This window comes from Oreochromis niloticus, linkage group LG9 (assembly GCF_001858045.2).
Source record: "Oreochromis niloticus isolate F11D_XX linkage group LG9, O_niloticus_UMD_NMBU, whole genome shotgun sequence".
NCBI classification, from domain to species: domain Eukaryota; kingdom Metazoa; phylum Chordata; class Actinopteri; order Cichliformes; family Cichlidae; genus Oreochromis; species Oreochromis niloticus.
The window spans coordinates 11,455,122-11,479,745 of NC_031974.2; the positions used below are offsets into that span (position 1 = coordinate 11,455,122).

At 37.5% G+C, this 24,624-nt stretch overlaps 1 protein-coding gene and 1 long non-coding RNA gene across 2 annotated transcripts in view; one reads left to right on the top strand and one right to left on the bottom strand.

Moving 5' to 3' along the window:
• Window positions 1–7: 7 nt before the first annotated feature.
• The window catches only part of LOC109203647 (uncharacterized), a 28,522-nt gene continuing 3,905 nt past the window's right edge, over window positions 8–24,624 (bottom strand). The window contains exons 2-20 of the mRNA XM_019363294.2: window positions 23,543–23,637; window positions 23,010–23,335; window positions 21,219–21,477; window positions 19,993–20,043; window positions 19,577–19,618; window positions 8,893–8,943; window positions 8,748–8,812; window positions 6,907–7,002; window positions 6,771–6,808; window positions 6,566–6,684; window positions 4,303–4,414; window positions 4,166–4,224; window positions 4,031–4,078; window positions 3,716–3,783; window positions 3,488–3,519; window positions 2,654–2,687; window positions 2,518–2,552; window positions 2,024–2,370; window positions 8–1,422 (exon numbers count right to left, since the gene is read on the bottom strand). Of these exons, the coding sequence (XP_019218839.1) occupies window positions 2,238–2,370; window positions 2,518–2,552; window positions 2,654–2,687; window positions 3,488–3,519; window positions 3,716–3,783; window positions 4,031–4,078; window positions 4,166–4,224; window positions 4,303–4,414; window positions 6,566–6,684; window positions 6,771–6,808; window positions 6,907–7,002; window positions 8,748–8,812; window positions 8,893–8,943; window positions 19,577–19,618; window positions 19,993–20,043; window positions 21,219–21,477; window positions 23,010–23,335; window positions 23,543–23,637 (1,663 nt within the window). The 3' untranslated portion in view covers window positions 8–1,422; window positions 2,024–2,237. The remainder of the gene's footprint in view (window positions 1,423–2,023; window positions 2,371–2,517; window positions 2,553–2,653; window positions 2,688–3,487; window positions 3,520–3,715; window positions 3,784–4,030; window positions 4,079–4,165; window positions 4,225–4,302; window positions 4,415–6,565; window positions 6,685–6,770; window positions 6,809–6,906; window positions 7,003–8,747; window positions 8,813–8,892; window positions 8,944–19,576; window positions 19,619–19,992; window positions 20,044–21,218; window positions 21,478–23,009; window positions 23,336–23,542; window positions 23,638–24,624) is intronic.
• On the top strand, window positions 21,667–23,757 carry LOC112847923 (uncharacterized). The gene is made up of 3 exons (XR_003221761.1): window positions 21,667–21,924; window positions 23,049–23,177; window positions 23,536–23,757. It is a non-coding gene; the product is annotated as an uncharacterized LOC112847923 (long non-coding RNA).

Below are 24,624 nucleotides of genomic sequence, written 5' to 3' on the forward strand. Positions count from 1 at the left end.
ATGTTTGTAGTTGCGTTGTAACTGTTGCCAGTTTCTCCGTCACTGGTGCCGGGTGTAATTGAATTGTATGGTAATGTATTGTTCAGAGATGTTAAAAATGGGCTCACTGTTGTGTAATTATTGTTTACTGTAGTTGTATTGTTTGCTTTAGTTACATTTTTGGCAGTTGTATTTGTACTGTGCACTGTTGTGTAATTGTTGTTTGTTGTAGTTGTACTGTAACTATTGCCAGTTTCTCTGTAACTGTTACCAGCTGTGGTTTCACTGTACACTGTTGTAGAATTATTTTTAGCTGTAGTTGTATTGTAATTATTGCCTGATACAACTGAATTGTAGGCTGTTGTGTAAATGTTGCTGGTTGCAGTTTTATTGTAAGCAACTGCATTTGAAATGTACATTGTAGTACTGCTAGCTGAAGTTTCTGAACTATTATATACTGCCTTGTTGTTGCTTTCTGTGGTTACATTATACACATTGTTTAGAGTCCCTGTTGTGTCATTACTGTCAGATGTGGTTACATTGTTAACAAATGTGTGTTTGCCAGTGGGAGTAAATGCTCCAGTTGTGGTTACATTGTACACTGTCGTGCCACTGGGAGATGGTGTAACTGTTGGAAGACCTGGAGATGTTATATTGTCAGTGGGAAATGGTGTAACTGTATCTATATTGGTCTTTGTTACATAATTGTCAGTATATGCATTGGCTGCAGGATCTTGAGATGTTAAATTGTCAGTGGGAAATGGTGTAACTGCAACTAACTGCAACTTTGTTGTATAATTTTTGGTATATGCATTGTATGCAAGATCTGGAGATGTTACATTGTTGATGGGAGAGGGTGTAACTGCAACTACATTGGTTTTTATTGTATAATTTTTGGCATATGCCGTGGCTGTAGTTACATTGTATATTGTTGTGAGATCTGGAGATGTTGCTGTTGTAGTTGCATTGTGTACAGTTTGATTAGGAGATGTTGTAGATGCATTTGTTATTTTAGAGAGTGTAGTACTCTTAAGCACTGAATCAGGCATAACAGTTGTGGTGTTTTGTACTGCTATGAAAGCACTGGTTATGGTGTTGGTTAGTTGGGTTTCATTAGGTAAAGTATTTTGTACTGTTGTTTTATTAAACACAGTTGAAGGAACTATTTGTGAGCTATTCTGAAGAACAGGTTGTGGTGTTGGGGACTTTGCACTGGCAGTTGTTTGAAAAAATGTTGTGTTTTCTTTTTTTTGCACTGTATTTTCAATTGTTGCATAAATATCTCCACTCGTATTGGTCAACGATTTGGTGGTATCAGTCAAAGATTGCATAGCTGTAGTAATGCCGTTGGCCAGAGTTGAAAGTTGTGTTGTGGTTGGAACAGCTGAAGTGTCTGAAGGGCAGCTGTCAGTCAGAAGAACAGCAAGTGTCTCACTTGCTTGACTGTGGAAAAAAAAAATATGATAAATAAGTTATAAATTATATCCTATTAGAGTCTACTGGACATAAAACACATCTCCTCTAACAGATTGTACCCGATATAACAATTTTGGGAAAAATGAACAACTTTCACAATATAGTAAGTGACATCAACATATATATATATATAAAACACTTTCTTACACAGAGCTCTTCTGTCTTAAACAAAAAAATAAATAAATAAAATAAAAAATAATAGTAGATAGGAAAGAAATCTAATACTGAAGGAGAGTAATAAAAGTAATTCAGCAAACTTGTAAATGAAGAATGACAAAATAAAAATAAACTCATGTAAAAGTGTAAATGTTGTTGAAACAAAAAATGTATTACTTCCTATTATTATCATAAACATACAATGGTTTGGTTATGTTGTATTTGTTATGTCATGTTGAAGAAACAGAGTATATCTCCAATAACCTTGCACTTTTTTGTGTATTTACAGAAAATATGAAAAAAACACTCTTAAATTTCCTACTTACAGTTAATGTACATGACTATGAAGCCATGTGAGTATAATTTTCAAAGGCTGTATTTTATATACGCCTATATTTTATACTCTTGTTACCATGCAAGTAGTGTAGGGTCAGGTTGACAAACATCTGAGCTCCGCAGGTCACTGGCAACCCAGGTCAGGTTGGATTCCAACAGTCTCTGGACAGGCAAACCAGGAGCACCACACACCACTGACAAAGCACAGAGTACCATGAGTAACAGTGACAAATTATTATATCATATAAAGCAGTTTGCATGGTAGGAAAATAACAAAATAAGCATGCAAACTAACTCAGGCGAGTAAGCGAACTTTCGGCTGTAAATAAATTGTTCCTCGCAATGATCTTTTGCATAAGGTTTTTTAAGGAGCAAACATTGACGGGTCCAGACATCTCCAATATCACCATACAGCTGTACAACCTAGAGACCAAAAGACAACAGGGTAAAGAGGAAAAAGTTGGATTGACATTACACTCTGTCAGTGAAAATTTTTTTTCTTTCTTCCATTAGCATACGTGCAGGTAAAATGCAAAAAAGGAAAAAAAACCCAAAACAAAACATGATTACCTCTGGTTTGTCCCATGACATTCTATATGAGCACCCTGAGTGATGAAAGTGAAAACATGATTCACATTATAGAAGTATGATCAATAATTATAGAGCTACACGAGTAATCATTATACAAGTTTACAGTAAGATTTACCTGATATTGCTTTGTAATATTATAATTACTGCACCTGGTAAGAAAGAATTTTTAATATGTGTAAATTATAATCAGATTTTGATAAAAGCAATCACATTTAACATCCTGGAGACCTTTAAATGACAATTCTTATTCTCTCTATTGTAAAAACAGACAGACAAACCCAGAACCATGTTTCCCAGGTAGGCCTTAGTTACACAGGCCCAAAGACCAATGCCATGGCAACAACCGGTTGTTTTTGCCATGGCAACATGTGTATTTCCCAAATGGTTGGTGAGTGGCTTCTTGAGGTGACTGACAGTCACCAGGACTGGCAACCACTGGTTGGGCAATATAGATTTTTCCCTATCAACCAGAGGTTGGCAGGGGGTTTCTAAGCCTGCATGACTGAGACAGAAAACCCATATGGAAAAGATATATATAAATCTTATAAAGTTTGTATCTGTCTTGTGTGAAACTTGTATGAAAAGCATACAAGAGTGAAAACAGATATAAGATCCCTTGAAAAATTATATAAATGAAACTTGTATGTTTTGGATACTTACTAAAACAATATATGAAAGTAATGAGAAAGTGGCCACTTTCATGAGTAAATCATGTAAGCCTTATATGATTTACTCATGAAAGTGGCCACTTTCATGAGTAAATCATATAAGTTTTTACTATTTCTTTTCCATATGGGAACCAGGACAGTTTAGTTTAACAGCAGAACTTTTTACTGCTTACTGTTGCTTTGTCTGCTGTTGTGACCAACATACTGATACTAACAAATGCATAGTAAATATCAACACAATCCACACTTACTGTATGTAATGTAACTGGATCAAGACTTACTGTGAATTTGTGGGACATGCAGGACTTAGTAACTGTCAAATAGGGTTACAAAGTTACAAAGTTGCATAAAATATATACGTATATGTATATATATACAGTGGCTTGCAAAAGTATTCGGCCCCACATTTTGTCACATTATACGAATACTTTTGCAAGCCACTGTATATATATATGTATATTAATTATATATTAATGAGTCATACTTTAAGCATACAGTGTGGTACATACCAAGCTTTTTAGGGACTGAATGTTAACAGCTTCACTAGTAACATTGATTCTAAAAGCATAAAATTGGCCTGAGAAAGCGATAAAGAAAAGGGATGGTTAGTATGTGGGTGGAGTTTCTGAGACACCATAAAAATACTTATTAACTGAGAAGTTCTCTTCTCAGATAGCTTGCTTCATAGAAGCAACGTTATGTTTTCCAAAAGCCTAAATATTTTCTTTAAATTTGAATAAAAATGGTGCATTCACTCATCACATATTGCAGCAGCAGCCTGGATTCTAAAAATGTCAGTGCAATATTGTGATTATTTTTCTTACGTGTAGAATTACAGAAAGCTGTGCAATCACAGTAGCGAGGCATTTCCCCTGAGGATCAGACAAACATGGTTACAGCAGCAAAACCCTTGATGAACAGGGGTGAATATAAAAAGCATCTGTGTTTGTGATACTCACTGCTACAAGAGTCATTCTTCAATTTAGGAGCCGGGTTGGAGTTGGACTCTAAGAGGAAGCTGGAGATTAAACATGTATAAGTTATAGGGTGTACAGACACACATACAGTGGACATTAAAAAAAAGTGTGTTGCTCACCATGTTAGTGGAGAGGATTTATTTGACTGACAGATATCGTCAAGAGAAGACGTGGAATTGCATCTCACAAAACCGCCACTAGAGGGCTCTGCATCCTTACACAGATTTCGACCTGAAGTGGAGAAAATCCAAAGAGCTGAGTACTGCATCGGTCAATGTCTGATTTTACACTTATTTTGGTTATTTAATATACTTTTTTCAAAAGAGAGTTGAAAATATCACACACGCAGACAATGCAAATTTTCTATGACAGGCACAGATATTATCATAAATCCTATTTACTGACATACCTGTTAGGTACACCTGTTCATCTGCTTGTTAACAACAAAATCTAAACAGCCAATAGCACGGCAGAAACCCAACAAATTAAAGCACGTTGCCATGATCAAGACAACCTGCTGGAGTTCAATCTGAGCATCAGAATGGGGAAGAAAGTTTATTTAGGCCCCTGTGATGTGGCATGGTTGTCGGTGCCAGACAGGCTAGTGTGAGTATTTGAGAAATGACTAATCTAATGGGATTTTCACTCACAGATCATTTCAATTTGAAAAAAAATAATAAAGAAAACATCCATTGAGCCAGACTATTTCAAGATGATAAGAAGGCAAAACCAATCACAATGTCTTGGAACAGGAGATTCACATAGTTGCTGAGTGATGCTGTATGATGGCATCATGCCAATATGGATCAAAATCTCTGAAGAATCTTTTCAGCACCTTGTTGAATCTGTGCCACAAAGAATTAAGGCCGTTCTGAGCCAAAAAGGGCTCCGACCAAGTACTAGGTGTACCTATGGTACCTAAGGTGTACCTGTGGTTATGACAATTCTGTTAATCTTGATAAATATCGGTAAGTAAAGTTGAACAGGTATGCCTGAATAGCTATGAAAACACAGAGATGAAGATAAATGTATCTTTGGTGGGTGAGTGAACAGTGTGAAGAGAGTCAAAAAGTCCAGTGACGATTAGTGGATTCTGAGAGGTCTGTCAGCCTACTCCTGTTTGCTGTAATATCACTGTGTAAGTTGACTGATTACAACAGGCCTAAAATCCCAACAGTATTTCAGACAAGAAGTCTCAACTATGCATAATGAGTATGTGTGCATTCATGGTGGTGCTTTGCATATGTATTTCCATGTGTACATTTAATTCAAAAATGAATGCAGGCTGCATGTCTGGAAAAAAAAAACTTAGAAACTTAGAAAAAAAATAGTTATATTATTGGTAGTGACTTTTAGGATGGTTCACATGATTCCATTTAATGAGTTAAATATTTGTTTTGATATGATTAAGTTTTGGGGACAGGATAGTGGTGGCACTGATGATTCACAGCTAGAAGGTCCTGGACTTGAAGCCTTGAAACTGGAGCCTTTCTGTGTGGAATTTGCATGTGCAAATAGTTTCTAAACTGGTCGTAGGTCTGAATGTGAGTGTGAATGTCTGTCACATGTTAGCCATGTGACAGACTTTTTTGTCCACAGTGTACCACATCTCTCAATCTGTTAGGTGGGAAGGCCTCTTTTACCATAATTCACTTTTCATTAGCTAGGTCTATTGCTGTATTTTCAGCCTCAGGTATTATCAAGCATAAATTTTACTTAAGTCACACAAGTATTAACAAGGGATCATCTCTTTAACAGGGAGAGAAAATTAGAGCACATATCTCAATGTGTCACCCCTATGATTTGATACTATTTATTGATTTTTAGTAATGAACTTATACATATTAACTTAAGTCACCACCTGGATTTACCTAAGTAAATAGTGTAAGAGCATTAATTTTAAAATTTGTATGTTTTTTAAACTTTTTTTTTTTTTTTTTTGGCTGGGCAGTATATTTTTAACTAGTTGTTCTCTTTTACATGACCAGCATGAAACAACTTTGTAAGAACACACTGGGCAAAGCATCTAAGATGAGCTTTTTATAATCCATCTTCAGGACACTGCTGTTGTCAACACAACAAAGCCACATCAGCAGCATTATCAGGAGCTTTGTGCAAGCACTGAATAAGTGCAATCAGATACCCTGGGTACTGTGGTCCTCTTTTCCTTTTCACACTTTTCCTTGACACCATGATGATTTCTATCAAGAAGATAGGAGGTCATATTTTTAACTATTTTACTGCAGTCAGGGAACAAGGAAGGAAGCAGCACACAAGAAAGAGCAGTTGCCAAAGTAAAACAGGAAGATGGACAAAGAAGACCGGGGAACTAATTCACAGACAAAACAGAGTGAAGGCAAAGGCAAGGAAACAAGCGCTCACCGACTCTCTCCATCTCCCCTATGATTCTCGCTTGCTGCAGTGCAGCGTCTCCAGCTTGTTGAAGTTCACACACTGAGACAGCATGGTTGAGCAGCAGCACCACATTGCAGGCAGTTTGGCTGGAAACAAAAGTGTTTCATGTGAGGACGCACAATCTGCTGCACATGTAACAGCTGTACAAAGCAGCTCTTCATATCCTTTTTACCTTATGTTCCTTTTTGCACTACAGGACACTTCAACTACCTGCAAAGAGAGAAAGGAGAGTTAAAGCCATGAGCCAGGCTTACAGGAGAAATTTGATTCTGTAAAGTATATAAGGTGTTGTCGTTTTCTGTACTGACCTGAAGTTGTCTGTCACCCTGACAGAAATTTAAAGAGCCTGTTTTTCCTTCTGCTGCACCAACACTGTCATTGTGACAACCAAATGCTTTTGACACCTGAGTGATAGACGGAGAGAGGGAGGCAGACAGATAGAGATCTTTGAGAGAGGTGATGGGAGTTTGACGTATAAAGTTTAAGTTTAAGGAAAGTAGCACATGTTTTGTTAGTTTCTGCAGTCTTAGATGTCAGGATGAGAGCTAAAAAGACCACTCAGGTTTAATTGTAAAAGAATTTTGTTCTTTTATATACATATTATGAAACCATAGTTTATTTCAGTCAAATTATAGTTTGTAAATACAGGAATTTAAGCCATTAGTACAAGTTGACACAAAGTTTCCATGATGTATAACGAAATATCCCATGGAAACTGTTTTTTGTTTTTTGATCGATCGGATTACAAATGCCACAGTTACATATAGTGGCTTCAGTAGGATACAATTTGGATATTGACTCATATGTTTACTGATGCATTCTAGATATGTTAAGCACATGGGCAAACTAAGGATACTGAATAATTTATAGTAGCTTTGTGTATTGGGTTTCCTCTGCCTTGAAATGATGATTTGTCAGCTCAGTTGTGGTAAACAGTGTATTACTTCCTGGACAAAAACTTATGGGAAAAGAAAGACACAACCCACTGCTATTCCCGGGATGTTATTTTGTTCCAAGTGGGACACAACTCATACTCTCCTGGGCAACAAAAACTTCAGAGCCGAGACTTTTATCTCTGAGCTGTCAGTGCATCAAGACAGCACTATTAGACAGCCTTGCATGAGAATTCACTGAACAACCTTTGCTTACATGCTATTTCCTTGCAATCGACCTTAAAAATATGACTAGATTTGTGTCAAAATGATCAAGCATTAAAAGTGAACCAAAGACTGAATATAGCAGGATTGCTTTATGATCCGTGTTGAGAATTGTAATGGTTATGTCCAATTTTTCCTTCAGTAATATATATTAATAATCATAACAATAATTTAAAAAATGATCAAAGGAAGCTGGGACTATGGCACCGTATAGTATAATCTCAAAACAAAGGTGGAAGTGGACAGGAAGGGTTAAAGAATCATAACTGGACATTGTATATATTTAAATCAGGTAAGGTTGTTGCTTTTATGGGTAGAAACATAGTGGACAATATCTTGATCACATAACTTTGTACCTTTTTTCTCCTCTCCTTCAGCTTTGCAGAAAGAAACTCATTACCAAACAACAAAGCAAAAAGGGTTATTGGGAGGAAATGACTAGTCGAAATAACTGTGAATATATCTACAATGTCTAATAATTTGTATATCTATTACTGCTGTTGCCATTACATTTTATTTGATTATTACATTTGTTTTATCATTAGCTTTACAATGCAAAGATAGGTACCAGAGACAGCTAATAATCATGGTCTTAACGTAGAAAGGTCTATCTGACATAGGCTGAGAACTGCACATCAAGTGTCAGTAAGAATATTATGTAGGAAGTGTTCATTTAAGTTAGGAATGATGGGAAAGGAGAAGAGAAGACACTGAAGAAAGCAAAAAAAAAAAAGGCGTTTAAAGAAACATACTTATAACACAGTGGGAGCAACATTTGTAAAAGGTCAAAGTGGTAATAAAGCAACAAATATTTGGCGTAAAAAAATCTAAATTATTTTCAGGTGATTCACAGGGTTGGAATACGCTGCTCCCATAAACTTACATTGTGCTTACAAGGCTTGTTTGTAAAAGCATGTGTCAATGATGGGGTGTTAACTGAAAGATTTATGAGAAACGTAACGGGATGGACTAGTGAAATTTGTCATTCTCACCAAATTTTGGACCTCTTCTTCAGTCTTGTTGCCCTCTACACTTATGGGCATCCAATAGTAAGCACCTGCAGAAAGCATTACATCTGTGAGGCCATGCAAATGCAAAAAGGAAATAGGAAAGGACAAGAAGTGAATATTTGCTTACTGTTATTGGAACAGAGTTGGCGGACATCACAATGAACTAATCTGGTGGATCCTGAAAGAAAATGTCAACTTTACAAATTGTTCCTTCTCATTAGTAATGACAGGCAAAACTGGTGCTGGGGCTGAAAGACTATTTGTTGAGAGCATGATGGAGGAAACTGAAATATAACAAATATTCAGGTGCCAAGTTTTAATTTTTGTCATGTAGAATACCCTCCATTCCATTATTTGGTCCCATTAGTTGTTTGTGGGGGTTTAGCTTTTTGGGTGTTTTTAGACAGTATCTGTCATTTTTTAGGTTTTGTTGATAGCTTTGATACAGTTTTCACATCAGGAATGCATTTTCCCACCCACATTTTGTTTGCACATGTTGATGCATTTGCCATCTAAATGTTACACCTCTGTCAAACAGAACTACAGATCTCTGACTTACCTGAATACTCTCCATCATTGCATTAGCATTTGCCATCAAATCAAAGCAAACTCTTTTTTTTCTAATATGTAAGAAAGAGTAAGGCCAGTCACACGCTGTCAGTAGTAGTAGTGAAATCATGCGTCAACTGAGAGCAACGATAAACACATGTTCTCAGTCTTGCATCAAGACAAGTGCATGTCATGTAACTGCTAATTACACACAAGCACATACTGTAATTATATATGTGACTTCACTGTAGCAAAGAGTAGTTGGTGCTGCGTTCTATGTTTTATATATTTTACTGGAGTGATTTGTGAAGAAGGATAGCAGCAAAAGTGAAAGGGAAGATTTAGAGACCTCCTATCTTGTAGGGTTTGGAGACAGTGGCATAGTCAAAAAAACAGGAGACAGAGCCGGAAGTGGAGGCTGATGGTCGGCTGTGGCGACCCCAAAATGGAACGGCCGAATATAGAATAAGAAGATGAAGATAGTTTCGCGTGTATGATCTTACTTTTTTTCCGTTTTAGCAGTCATACTGAGTAAACTGTAGAGTAAATCCTTCACATTTCTTTTTTTGTCTCTGAATGCCAACATTTTTGTACTTCCGTTAAAGTTTAAAAGCATTAGGTGTCTTAAAGACTTCACATGTTTTGATATATGCAAAAAGAGTTTCTTTCTTTTTTTACACTTTCTACTCCTTTATTTTGTTTCGTTTTTTACATTTACTTTTTTTTTAAATTTAAATAAGGAACGTAATACAAAACAACCTATAAAAACACAAATAAACCGAAATAAACAAGTAATCGAACTTAAACAAACGGGTGTACCATCTAGTTATATATATATATATATATATATATATATATATATATATATATGTGTATATATATATATATATATATATATATATATATATATATATATACACACACACATATATATACACACACATATATACATACATACACATACCTACATACATATATATACGCCTATACATACATGCATACACACATATATACACAGCACATAGCAGTTCAAAAATATGGCATACAGAATTACAGAGATTCAAACAAAATCGGATCTCCTTGTCAAAATGTAATGTTTCCATTTATCCCAAATCTCAATAAATATACCATATTGAAATCTGTTAGAGAAGGTAATTCTTTCCATTTTAAACACCTCATAAACAGTCTCATGCCAGTCATTTAGTGATGGAATTTTCACACTTAGCCATTTCTTAGTAATAGTCTTTCGGGCAGCCAGACTCAGAATACCATATAACAGCTTGGACATTTTATCTACATTCACGGAGTATAAATATCCAAACAAAAGTTCATCCCAATTAAAGGGGAGTTGCATATTAAAAATGGTTTGTAACTCAGAGTGAATCAATACCCAAAAAGTGTTGATCAATGGGCAAGACCAAAACAAGTGGAAATGTTTTATTCCTTGGGCCCCACAGTTTCTCCAGCAGCTAAAGTGATTAGAATAGTGTTTACTTTGTGCAGGTGTAATAAAAAACCTACAGACACTCTTCCAACCAAAACATCTCCATATATTAGAACTAGAAATTCTCCACTGAAAGGCACACTGCTGATACCAGATGTCATTTGAAATTACCATATTTGTTTCCCTTTCCCATTTTTGTTTAATGTAGATAGTATTCAACTTCTTAACCTCTTGTAGACCCTGGTACAATCTAGAAATGACCTTGAGGCCAGGATCTGCATGGTAAGCCTTGACAAATATATTCAAAACGGGAAGAGAGAAAAGATCTGTTCTCTTAGGTATAAAGTTATATAGATGATGCCCGGTTTGAAGAAACCTGAAAAAATCCGAATTGCTTTACTGGTATTGATCTTTTACTGATTGGAAGTCCCTAAGAGTTCCCTTATCATAAAACATACAATATGCCGTTAAGCCTTGCCCTGCCCATTTTTTATATCTTGCATCTAACTTATTGGGTAAGAAATCATGATCATGAGCGCACCATCTTAAGATCCTGGCCTCTTCATTCCAATCATTCTTATTAAGAAATTGTAACCAGAGTTTTAATGGTAAGTTAATCCATTGGTTCCCTTGATTAATTTGTTTTTTAATAAGTGTCACGTCCCCTAAGCTTGCCTGAATCGGAAAATCTCTTGAGGCAACTGTTTCTATTTCTTTCCATCTTGCTTGGTAGTCTACATTGCACCAGCACACTAGGATCCTCAGTTGAGTTGAAATATAGTAATCTTTCAAGCATGGGAACCCCAACCCCCCTTTATCTTTAGCCAACTGGATAGTTTGGTACTTAATCCGTGGTCTTTTCCCCTGCCATATGAACCTAGAGATTATTTTGTCCCACTCCTGAAATTGTTTATCAGTTATTTCAACTGGGAGTCTTAGGAACAGATAAAGCATCCTAGGCAAGATGTTCATTTTGACTGTATCGATACGTGACTCAAAATTTAAAATTGGTATTAAGTTCCATCTTTTAATATCCTCATTTATTTTATAACACAAAGGTTTAAAATTTGCATGGTATATTTTAGAGAGATCTTTAGTGATATTTACTCCAAGATACTTCATTTGCTCCAACTCCCAATTCAAATTAACTTTAGACTTAATTTCCTGATTTGGCTTATAATTAAAGGTTCATATCTGAGTCTTCGATATATTTAGTTTATAACCTGATAGTGAGCTAAAGGTCTCCAGAAGTGATAACAGCTTGGGGAAAGTAATATTTGGATTTGTCAAGTAAATCAAAATATCATCAGCAAACAAGGAAATCTTATGTTCTCGGCCCATGATCTTGACTCCAGTAATATTAATGCTTTGTATAACACTTTGACTAAGGGCCTCTATGAAAAGGGCAAAGAGTGAAGGGCTAAATGGGCAACCCTGGCGTGTCCCTCTCTGTAGATTGAAAACATTAGAAAGCGCCCCGTTGACTTTGATTCTTGCCCTTGGTGATTTATATAATGCTTGAATGATCATGATAAACGATTGATGAAATCCAAACTTACCCATAACTTTGTATAGAAATTCCCAATTAACCCGATCGAAAGCCTTTTCAGCATCTAAGCTCATAAGGACCATCTGAATTTTATTTTTAACTACATAATCAATAACATGTAATGTTCGGCGAACATTATCTTGCGTTTGTCTCTGCTTAATAAAACCAGTCTGATCCAAGCTAATTATCTGACCAAGAATATTTTCAATTTTTTTGGCAAGGATGTATGTAAATATCTTATAGTCCTGATTAAGAACACTAATAGGGCAGTAATTTCCACAGTCAAGCCTGTCCTTTCCTTCTTTAGCTATTAAAGACATAGATGCCTCATTCCAAGATGGGGGAATTACTCCCGTCTTTAAAATATAATTGAATGTTGTTTTCATCAAAGGGATCAATAACTCTTTCATTTCCTTATACCAATCTGATGGATATCCATCCGGGCCTGGAGATTTATTGGGTTTTAATTTTGAAATAGCTTTTTTAATTTCAATTTCAGTTATGTCCTTGATTAAGGTTATATTTTGGTTTTCAGTCAGCTTTGGTAAGCAAAGTGAGTCCAGGAAGGATATCATACCTTTATCATCCACTCTAGGTTGTGAGTATAGTTCTTTGTAGAATTTTAGAAAAGCTAGCTGAATGTCTTCCAATTTGTACACGATATTATTTGTTTGAGGATCCTTTATTTTGTGAATTATATTTTCTAATTGTTGTTTTTTTAGTTTATAGGCCAATAATTTTGTGGATTTGCCTCCTACCTCATAGTATCTTTGTTGTAAAAAAGCCATATTTTTTTGTATTTCACATGAAAAACTTTCATCAATTTCATTTTTCTTCTTTTGTATTTCTAATTTCAAATTTATGTCTGCGCTTATTTTATGGGCACCTTCAAGATATTGTAATTGCACCTGGAGTTTTCTTAAATGCTCATTTCTCTTCTTTTTTTAAGTTGGTGCTGTAGCCTAGAGCTGGACGATATATCGAGTTTTTTAAAAATATCGATATATTTTTATACGAGATATAAGATGTGACAATATCCTTTATATCGATATAGTCTATGTTACGTTATAATTATAGTTGCGGAGCCGCAAGTTTGCCTCTCTTTCGTCCACTTTTGTCTTTACGCAACGTTACTCCACCTCGCCTCTCCTTCACTGAACACAACTCCCCCTCCTCCCCCATCGCTTCACCTGCAGGCAGCAACAAGATGGACACGGCAAATCTCCGTTAATGAGTTACTGCGCATCGCCCTGTGCGTGGGGCTGGACGGCGTCAACGTGTTAACGAGCTAACCACGCTAACGAGCTAGCCACGCTAACGCCATGCACGGCCTGAAATCCTTTCATTTTCTCAAAAGTTGACTGTGCGCCTTTTGTATGAATTCTGGTTGTGCTTGATGACCGCGAACCGATTTTATGTGATACACAGCGCTCAGCAATCTGTCAAAAAATGTTTTAGTTCGACTTTGGCAAGCTACGGAGCTGCACCGCTTGATGGATTGTCGGAGCATTACGGCTACCGAGGAGCCTCGCGGAGTGATACGTACTGTGCTTCAACGTAATATTACCGTATTGTGTGTGTATAAGGACCATAAATGGCACCTGTTCAGAGACATGGTTACGAAGCGGATTTCAAACTCCAGGCTGTCAGTCACGCAGTAGAAGTTGGGAACAGAGCAGCTGTGAAATCTGTCTTTGTTATTATGCTCAGCGTCTTTTAGTTTACATTTTAACTGCACAATTGTGAGCTTTTTGTTATGCACAAAACAACATAGTTTTCTTTTATTTATAGAGCATCATTATTTAATAAATGCTCATAATTTATTTTTGAGTAGTTTTTTTTTCATGTACATCTATGCTATATGTTAATAAAAGTGCCTGTGTGACATCTGGGACACAGCTTTGACTAAGAACTCTCTTTTTGTTCTTACTTTATGGCTTTAAAAAAATATCGAGATATATATCTTATATCGCCATCCAGCTAAAAAATATCGAGATATGAATTTTGGGTCATATCGCCCAGCTCTACTGTAGCCTATAAGTTTTCCTCGTATAACCGCTTTTAGGGCATCCCATAAAATACTCGGAGAGACTTCTTCATTATGATTTTCAGCTACATAATCTATTATATCTTGGCTAATTTGCTCTTTCAACGGACATAGAATACTTGTATTTAATCTCCAAGATGTATCTCTTCTTTCGTCCCCTAGCACTACTTCCAGATACAGTGGGGCATGATCCGCTAAATCCATCACTCCTATCCTGCAACTGACCACACTGTTAAAGTCTTTTTGAAACATAAAGAAATAGTCCAATCTAGAATAAAATGAATGTGGGTGAGAAAAAAAGGTATAGTCCTTTTTTATGGGGTTTAACTCTCTCCAAACATCTATAAGCCCTAAATCCTTTAAAATTAATTTAATATTTTTGGTTATTTTATTTAATCCTGGGGCGTGTGGATTTGATGAGTCTAAAGACGGATTGAGTCGAGCATTCAAATCTCCTCCCAAAATTAGAATACCTTGTGCCTCTACAACAATCATTTCAAAGACCTGTTTAAAAAATTTTAACTCTGATCCTGGGGGAGCATACACATTTATAAGAGTAGTCAGTATCCCCTCCAGATACCCCTTTACTAACACAAACCTCCCCTCCTTATCTCCTATTTCTTGAATGCATTCAAAATTTAACCTACTTGAAATTAAAATTACCACACCCCTTTTTGAACTCTGAGGACAAGAAGAAGAATACTGGTTGAATTTCCATTTCCTAAGTTTTTCATGCTCAAACTGTGATAAGTGAGATTCCTGTAGAAAGGCAACTTCTATTCCTTCTCTTTTTATTTTTGACATAATTTTGCTTCTTTTAATATGATTCCCCAAGCCATTTACATTAAATGACACTACTTTAAATAAGGTCGTACAATAATGCCTTGTAAGGTAACTAATCTCTGCACATAACCAAAAGTCGAAAAGTACATCCCGATGGAGAGAAAAAAAAAAACCAAGAAAACAAAACAAAATAAACAACAACAACAACAAAAAAAACCATCATTATAGAAAAAAACATTGTACAACAAAAACATACAATCATGTTGAAGTCCAGAAACATAAACGCTATATTAGCTGTAATTGGTGAGGGAAAAACTCTTCTGTCCACTTGTGGAAGAGTGCCCTCTTCGGCACGCAGGCCGGAAGCCCAGTGGTCTGTAGGGTCCAGCTTACTATGCGTATAAATGACCCGACTTTAATGTACTTTTATGTGCCCGCTTTATGGAATTACCTAATTATATAACAAGAACATCTTTATCAAAATAAAGTTCGTAGTCTCAGTTCATTTTAAGTCTCTATACTCTTGAGTTTACCTCTAATATGATGCTCCGTCACAAACAGCCTGGTTATCCACAGTCCTCTTGGTGCCTAAATACCTGGAGGCGCTCCTTGAAACCCTGCTTTTGGATCGTGTTTCCACGTTTCTTCTTCGTACTTGTTTGCCAAGTTTGCTGTTTTATTTGATCCAAAAGTGTATCCCTGTCTTTCACAACGTCTACCGATAATCCTCTCTTCACCATGTCGACAGTCGCTTCATGTGCCGTGTTGTACATCGCGGTTCCATCCCTGTAGTACACTCTTAGCTTGGCTGGGAAAGGCGTCTGGAAGCGAATGTCATTCTCCTTAAGCACCTTCTTTGCTGCCGCATATTCTTTTCTTCTTCGTTGTATAATCATTGTCCACATATATCCTAGTGTCCTGAAAGTCAAACCCCCTAGCCTGCCAGGCCTTCTTGTTAATGTCTTCTTTGATACGGTAACTTGCGAGTTTGACAACAATTGAGCGTGGAGGGGCTCCTTCAGGGGGTTTCACAGCACCGGCTCGGTGTGCTCTTTCCATTCCCAACGCGGTGGGAGAAGAGAGACACATTGTCTTTTCAAATAAAACCTCTACAAAGTTTACAACAGATGGGAATTTGTCCTCTTCCCCTTCCTTCACGCCATATATTCTGAGATTCTTGCGATGTGACTGTCCCTCTAAATCCAGTAACTTAGTTTCGCTTCGCAACTGAAGATTTGCTAGTTCCATTAGCAGCTCATCTGAAACCTGAATTCGGGACTCCACAACATCTATGCGTCCCTCTGCTTCTTCGAGTCTTTTACCAATGCCGTCCACATTCTCCCTTATGGCATTAAACTGCTCATTTGTGTCTTTTCTGAAAGCACGCAATTCTTTTAATATCATATCCATCGTAGCTGGGTAGTCTTTTGCACTAGCATTAGCATCGGGTTGCTGGTCTTCTTCCATATTACTACTAGCTTGCGAAGAAGCATCTTCTTCCACTTCACTACGTTCTCTTACGTCCTTTTTCTTAAATTTCCTGGGCATTTTTATTCCAAACACAAAAACCCCACACTATCAATCCAAGCTTTTTAAGTTTCGAGTTAGATAAATTGGGGGGAAAAGGTAATAAGGTCGGGAGCAATTACCCTACACAGCCATCACATGACCCGCCAGACTGGAAGTGTGCAAAAAGAGTTTCAAGAATTATTTTAGTGTCTTTTGCGCATATGGGTCTGTGTTAGGAGAACTGTTTCCAGAAGTACATTAAGAGTTGAGAGAATGATGCTAGTAGTGTGAGAACAGCATGAAAGTGATGACTCCAAAGAAGAACCTACTTTTGTTTTTCCCTCCCCTCTAAAGAAGTATCACATGATGGTAAACTACCACATGCACTAATCTCTTGATGACCCATCTGACTTCATTCCACCAATAACGCTTTTCTAGAATTTCAAAGACGGATTGGTGCTGCAGCTACAGTGATGCAGATGCCGTACTGGTCCGCAAAGAGAGAGCTGAATGGAAAAGCCAAGTTCTCGACTTATTGGTCGATCTATGTCCCTACCCTCACTTATGGTCACGAGCTTTGGATAGTGATTGAAAGAATAAGATTGCAGATACAAGCGGGGGAAATTTGCATTCTCTGAAGGGTAGCTGGCCTCTCCCTTAGAGATAAGGTGAGGAGTTCAGCCATCCAAGAAGGGCTCAGAATATAGCTGCATCCTCCACATTGAAAGTACCCAGTTGTGGTGGTTCAGGCCTCTGACAGTGATGCTGCATGGGGGAGGTGTTCTGAGCATGTTCCACTGGGAGGACGCCCCGGGGCAGACCCGGTAGAAAATGCTGGAGGAGGTGGTTTGGGAGAGGGCGGTCTGGGTGCCTGATGTGATGAATCTCAGATTCTGCTCTGACACGCAGATAGAGGGGAATCTAGTGTAATAAATCTGGTGCACTCAGCCTTTTATTAACTGATGTGGCTAGTGCAGGGTCAGCACCAGAGAAGATGAATTGGATGGGCAACCAAGTTTGACAGTTGGTTCTTGAGCCAAATTCAAATAACATGATGACAAATCAGATGACAGAGATGAGAGAAATTAACTCTAGGTGCAAAAGACTACCAATGACCTCACCACACATTTGGCCAGTTGACTGCGAGGTCACAATATCTTCAAAATATTTCTATTTGTTTTTTTCAATTTTCTAGTAGGGCCATGCTTTAAAAGTAGCTGCACAAGCTATGAACCTTTTTTTTAGTTTCAAAGAGACATGAGGGGTGCTTCCCCAAGTCTGATCTGCACAGGCACATCCACTCAGTGAGTGTCCTCCTCTGTGCTGCTAGTTACAATGATTGCTGTAGAAGCACTACATGATTAGACTGCAAAAACTTATCAGTTACATGGCTGATTATGTGGGTTTTTCCCAAATTGTATGACTTAATGTAACTTGTAGTTGAAGTATATCAGTAGTAGAGATGGCACGATACCACTTTTTTATGTCCGATACCGATATCATAAATTTGGATATCTGCCGATACCGATATGAATCCGATATAGTGTGTTTTTAATCAATAAAACTGTTTTTTTTAATATCTTGCTGCATTTTGTACAAGTTCATACTCAAGTTTAAATAAGCAACAACACTAAAGCTATTCTGTTATACCTGTATGCAAAAAAATACACTGCACCCAAAATATTTCATAGTTCAGCAAAACTGATCAATCTAATAAACTTAAACCTACTCCATCCTTCCTATTCTGGTATTTTAAAGAGTACTTAGCAGAAATATTAAGCAACCTAACTAATAGGGTTGCAAACTCCCAGCAAAAAAAATAGGGAACCACCCCCCACCCTCCACCTCATGATGCTTAATCGACGTAATCAACTTTAATTTGATGCAGTGTGAAAAAATAATGCACAGAAATAAATTATTTTTCAAGAATAATTAAATAGATTCAACATCTTTCTTCAACAGAATTGCAGACTGCACAGATGGTATCTTCCCAAAGGAAAAAGTACTATAGCTTACTAGGATATATTAGACTTAACAGTTACTATATACAGTAATGGACTTCTATACATTTTACATCAGATTAAAACTTTGGGTGTAAGATTCAGATAATTATTTATTAAAAGCTAGACATTTTAAATGAGAATAAGAAAGAAAAGTATGTCTTTGTGCCCCCCTTTTCCCTGTTAATGCCCTATCGGGCCCCCTGGCTAAACTTTGCTAGATCCGCCCCTGCACAGTTACCAGCCGTCAGCTACGTGGAAAAGGATCCTGGTCTAGAAAGTAATATTAAATAAATTCTAACGACAGCTTACCAAGGTTAAACGTGCTGCTGTTGTTCAGCTGCTGGTTTCCTCTTTCTGGTGCAAAGTGGGCCAAAAACAAAGAAGAGAGACGGACTCACAACAGAAAAGCCGATCAGCTGATCATTGATCAGTTTCACGATTGAAGTAGCAGCAGGAGAGGGAGGGGGAGAGAAGAGGCAGTCGCTCCATATATCGGTTGTTAAGCTTAACGTGGGAATGCTTTACAAACATTCAGAGATGAACTTACACACTTGCTTTACTTCTCTCTTGGATAACTTCCTCGGAGATGAAATGCCGGTTACAGCCACTCTATCACATGAGCACACTGCTCCAACGTGCTACAGTTATGACCGTAAAACTTGCGCCTTGTCGCAATTTTTGCGAGGTGCTTTTTTGATATTTAATGGATCGGATTACATTTTTTATTACTCTCCGATATCCGATCCAGTAATTTACGTCAGTATCGGACCGATACTGATACGTAATATCGGATCGGTCCATCTCTAATCCAAAATAATGGAATCTATACAGATAGTTGGAAAAGATATGCAAAGTAATCATCACCAAGAAGTTTCTGTGGGTTGTTATTAAAGTATATTTTAGTACTCTTGTCAGGGTCATGCTTACCAGATGAAGGCAGCAGGGACCGGCCAGCTCCCGGTATAGTTGCTGTAAATGTGAATGAATTCTTTAAACTTTTCTCTTTTGCACTGTAAAAGCAAGGTAGATTCTAGTCTCTTTCTTTGTTGTTTCTGCACTATTGTGTTACAGTTTGTGTTAAGGTACTCCTATTTATTACAGTGCAATAGCATTCCTGAAAAGCATATTTACATAAAAATAGGCCCTCTGGTTATGTAAAACTAAAATAATATAATATTTTTATGTTTTTAGGTGAGAACCCACAATTACACAGTCTTAAACGAACAATAGAAATATCCTCTAATGGACAAATACATATTTAGTCTTTTATATTCATACATTTAGACAAATAAACACAGCATGCATACTGGTGTCTAAGTCACACTAGTTGCATGGATACACACCATCAGTAATGCTTCTGTAAGCACGAGCCCCACGTTTCAACTGTTTGTGGTCTACAAGACACATAAAAACATGCAACATTCAACATTCAACATGCTTGGAAAACATGCACTGCAGTGGTATGGAAACAAGTGCTAGGCATAAAGATAACAGAAACAAGTTTTGCATGCACTGTTATGATTTTAAGCAAATGATATCGGCATGTCTTGATGCATTCTCAATCATCCAGGAAAGTAAATCTCCAAAAGTTGAATCTGTTCATCTGGACGTAGCGTTTTGTGGGAGAAACGTTTCGTCACTCATCCAAGTGACTTCTTCAGTCTCAGCTGACTGCAGGTTTCCCCAAACCTTATAAACAGTACATTTGCATAATGACTGATTAAGGAACTGACCTCACAGCCCATTGTTCCTTCAGTGGGCTGGTTTCAGTCATTATGCAAATGTACTATTTATAAGGTTTGGGGAAACCTGCAGTCAGCTGAGACTGAAGAAGTCACTTGGATGAGTGACGAAACGTTTCTCCCACAAAACGCTACGTCCAGATGAACAGATTCAACTTTTGGAGATATCGGCATGCTTAACAAATAATACTGATATACTAATATTAAAATATTCGCAGGAAATGTTTTGTCTGATTCGCGTACTGAATCAGACAAAACCAACAGTCCAACAGTTTTAGATTATTGTGGCAGCTTGAATTTGCAGGCATAAAACTCAGTAGTGCAAAGGCTCAACTGCCACTCCTTGCTTATTGGGTTGCTTATTGTTGAAAGTTAATTGGATTCATAAGTCTAAATGTTTGCTCTGCTTTTTTTATGATTAAAAATTATTTTGAAAATGTAAAACAATGAAGAAAGCCTTCCAGTTTTCAATAATCACTTTTAGTTCTTGTATTTTTTTTTCAACTCTTTAAGGAAGACTTGAAAATTAATTTCTGGTGTAAAATCTCTCGTATTAAACTCTTTTTCTAAACGAAAAAACTGAAAGCAAAGCTGTAGCAACTAGTGAGGCAGATAAATGCTTAATAACATGCTTACAACATATTTCAAACATGCTGTGCTATGGTTTGGCTAACATTAAGGTCTTTTCTGTGACAGAAAAGACAGCCCTGCATTTTCTTATAAATGCAGCCATTGTTAGTTTGGCAGTCCATTCATGGTTAATATTAATACATCTACTCTAGAACAATTAGGACCCGTGACAACGTATTCTTTCATATCTGGCTCACCACACATAAGGCTGGGGTCTATTTGCCTTGCGCTGGGACTGGTCACTCCCCAGTATTTGGCATTCCAGCCAATCACAGTGCCATCCTCGCAGGGCCCATGAGCACCAAAGTCTGCCCACATGCGGAACAAGTACAGCTCCACATTTCCGAGATTAGGTCCTGGGGGTGGATCTCTGGGACGACAGCCCAGCCACAGAGAGCCGTTGGAGGGGATGGCCTGAGCGATGGCGGTCCTCTCTGCTATAATGTCCCCATCAACCTGGAACAATTAAGGAGTTGGATGTTTCTGTGTCTGTCTTTATTGTCTTTGTTCTTCTAGTTTTTGCTTAGATCTGAAAGCAGGCAAACTTAAAAAAAAAAAAAAAAACTAGACCAAATTTAGTCACATAACCATAACCAGACCGATTTTATGTTCTTTTTTCACTTATCTGATTCAGGGTCATGGGGGGACCGTTGCCTATCCCAGCTGTCATTGGGTGAAAGACAACACCCTGGAGAGGTTGCCAAAGTGTTGCCAGGCTAACAGAGAGACAGACAACCATTCTTGCTCACATCCACGCCTATGGTCAATTTACTATCATCATTAACCTAACCACATGCATATTCTGATGGACTACAAGTCTATCCATTCAAGAGACCCAAAGATCGTAAAGATGAAGCTGAAGCACACTGAGGACATCCACACTAGTGGCCAACAAGCCACACAGTAGGTAAAATGTAAGGCAAAGCAGCAATGACTTGAATTTTAAACTTAGACCAAATAGACTGTCCACTAATATACATGGCTGGCTTGCTAAGTCAAGTCTTTATTTGGAAAGAAAATGTTATCAGAACTAGAAATGATGGCCAAAATGTAAGGGGGAAAAGGTATGTTATCCTTTAAATTGCTGTGACTAAGTTTAAAAAGAATTTATATATAAATGGCCTGTATTTGTATAGCGCTTTTTTACTAGTCCCTAAGGACTGCAAAGTGCTTTACACAACCAGTCATCCACCCATTCACGCACACATTCACACACTGGTGACGGCAAGCTACATGTAGCCACAGCCACCCTGGGGCGCACTGACAGAGGCGAGACTGCCGAACACTGGCGCCACCGGGCCCTCTGGCCACCACCAGTAGGCAACGGGTGAAGTGTTTTGCCCAAGGACACAACAACCGAGACTGTCCAAGCTGGGGCTCGAACCGGCAACCTTCTGATTACAAGGCGAACTCCCAACTTTTGAGCCACACACATATATATATATATATATATTATATTTTATATTTATTTATTTTATATTTACAGTCTTAACCTGCTATTTATGGTTTTAAAAAAACTATTACAGTGTATCTACAAAAAAAGGACTGAGACAGCCAGGGATTGCAGTCATTAGCATTACCTGGCCTAAAATAACCAAGCAAATACATATTTACCTTATCAGTTCTTTGGAATCTATTTTCATACCACTGTGCAGGCTAAACATAGACTTGCAAAACTGTAACTGTGTTTGTCTAATCAGTACCTGCCAATTTTGTTTTGTATTTTATTTCACATTCCACTTATTATGTGCAGTGTTTTTGCAAGTTTCAGTTATGTAACAGTTTTTCTTTTTTTACAAACACTGTTTGTTTTGGGTTTGTGGTAACATTTTGTGCTGCTTCTTATTGTAACTACTAAATAAATTACACACATATACATACAAAATACATCAATTTGGAATAATATTGGGTGATTTTACAATGTTGCATTATTACTTTTTATGCAAGTAAAATATCTGAATGCTTTGTCAAGCACTTTTCAGTGTTACCTCCAGACTAAAAGTGTTGCCCTTTACATCCCTCCTTAGACACACTCTGTGCCAATGCGTTGGGGACAGCTGGAGAGGAAATTGGTGTCGCACTCCTAGTAGCCATCCGTACAGTGCCCTTTCATCTCCCTCCAGGCCTAACTCGGGCCTGGGTGCGAAGACTGAGTGGTAAGAGAAGGCCACCCAAGCACCAGGGAGGACCACACGAATGTCCACACATATGGTCATCTCATAAAGGAGGGGCACGGCTGCCCTGTCTTGCAGGGTCCAGTGGTCTTTACAACCATTTAATACTGCTTTAGTGTCTCCCAGGAAATAGCCAAGTGCTGCAAATGGGTAAAAGAAATCCAGGCAAAAAGTTTTAATTGCGCTTCAACACAGTGGAGACAGATAAAATCTCAGTGGTGGCTTAGAGCCAAATAACTTCAAATTAAGTGTGCTATTTTAAGTCAGCAGTATGTTATGGTGTAAAATATTCCATTAAATAAAAATCTGTATTTCCTTTTTTTGTCCTTATGTGAGTAAGTCATTACCTGTAGGAGCAGCTCTCAGCAACAAAAGCAAGATGGTGAGAAGAAAATAAGGTTTCCATCTCCACCTCCCCTCTAAGCAAAGGTCATTCATCCTCCTGGGAATAAGAGGCAACACACTCCACAGTCAGTTATTCGTCCGTTTCTCCTTTTTATTTTGTTTTGCAAATTTCTATATGTCAATCATGTTATTCAAAGTAAATATCAAACTTTTTTTAAACAAGAACAACTTGCTTGCCAGCTTCCTCTTACTGTATTTATGTAATACACTGCATCTGTGTCTCTCTAAATGTAGATTCGTGTCAGTTTTTGTTCCAGTTGTCGGATTACATTCAATTTCTCCTTTCTTTTCCTCTCCTCGTAAACTGAAACGATCTTGTATTATATGTGCCTTTGTGTGCACTGAAAGGTTGACAATGGGGCAAGGGTGGACACATAGAGATTGGGTTACACCTTACTACATTCACACCTTTAAAAGAACCCTATAGGTTATATTTGTGTGAGTCATTTTGTGGCTAAATTTCAGTTCACAGTGCTTCTGCAAATTTAGCACATCCAAACAACATACTAATGTGGCACTCTTGTACTTCTCTATTGACTTTTTTGTTTTGCTTTTTGTTTGCATGGCCATGTTCATAGTATAAAGGTGGGACAGACTGAAAAAAACAGTGCCATATTGTCACGTTATAAAACTGATGTCAAGTGAGTTTGTGAAGCTGCAGTGTAATGCTTGTAGCATTTAGCAGGCTATTCTAATCTGTTCGCCACAACCTGGTGAATTAAATTCTCTTTTACCTCTGATTTGAGCCACAGAAGTACTGCTGATCCTTGTGTTGGGGGTATTTTTAATGTTGTATAATGTTTTGGTTTCTCTGTCATTGATAAACAAGAGGTTGCTCGTCTAAATCTTATTTACCCTCACTCACCAACCTCTGATTAAACTTGTTTATTTGTTGTAAAACTGACAGGTTGAGTCAGTAACAAAATGATCCAATGTCCCGCTAGTGAACAGCTGTCAATAAAGAGCAAATATGAAATATAGTGAATTAATCCAAGAAAAAAAAACTAAAGCAGAAATGTACCAT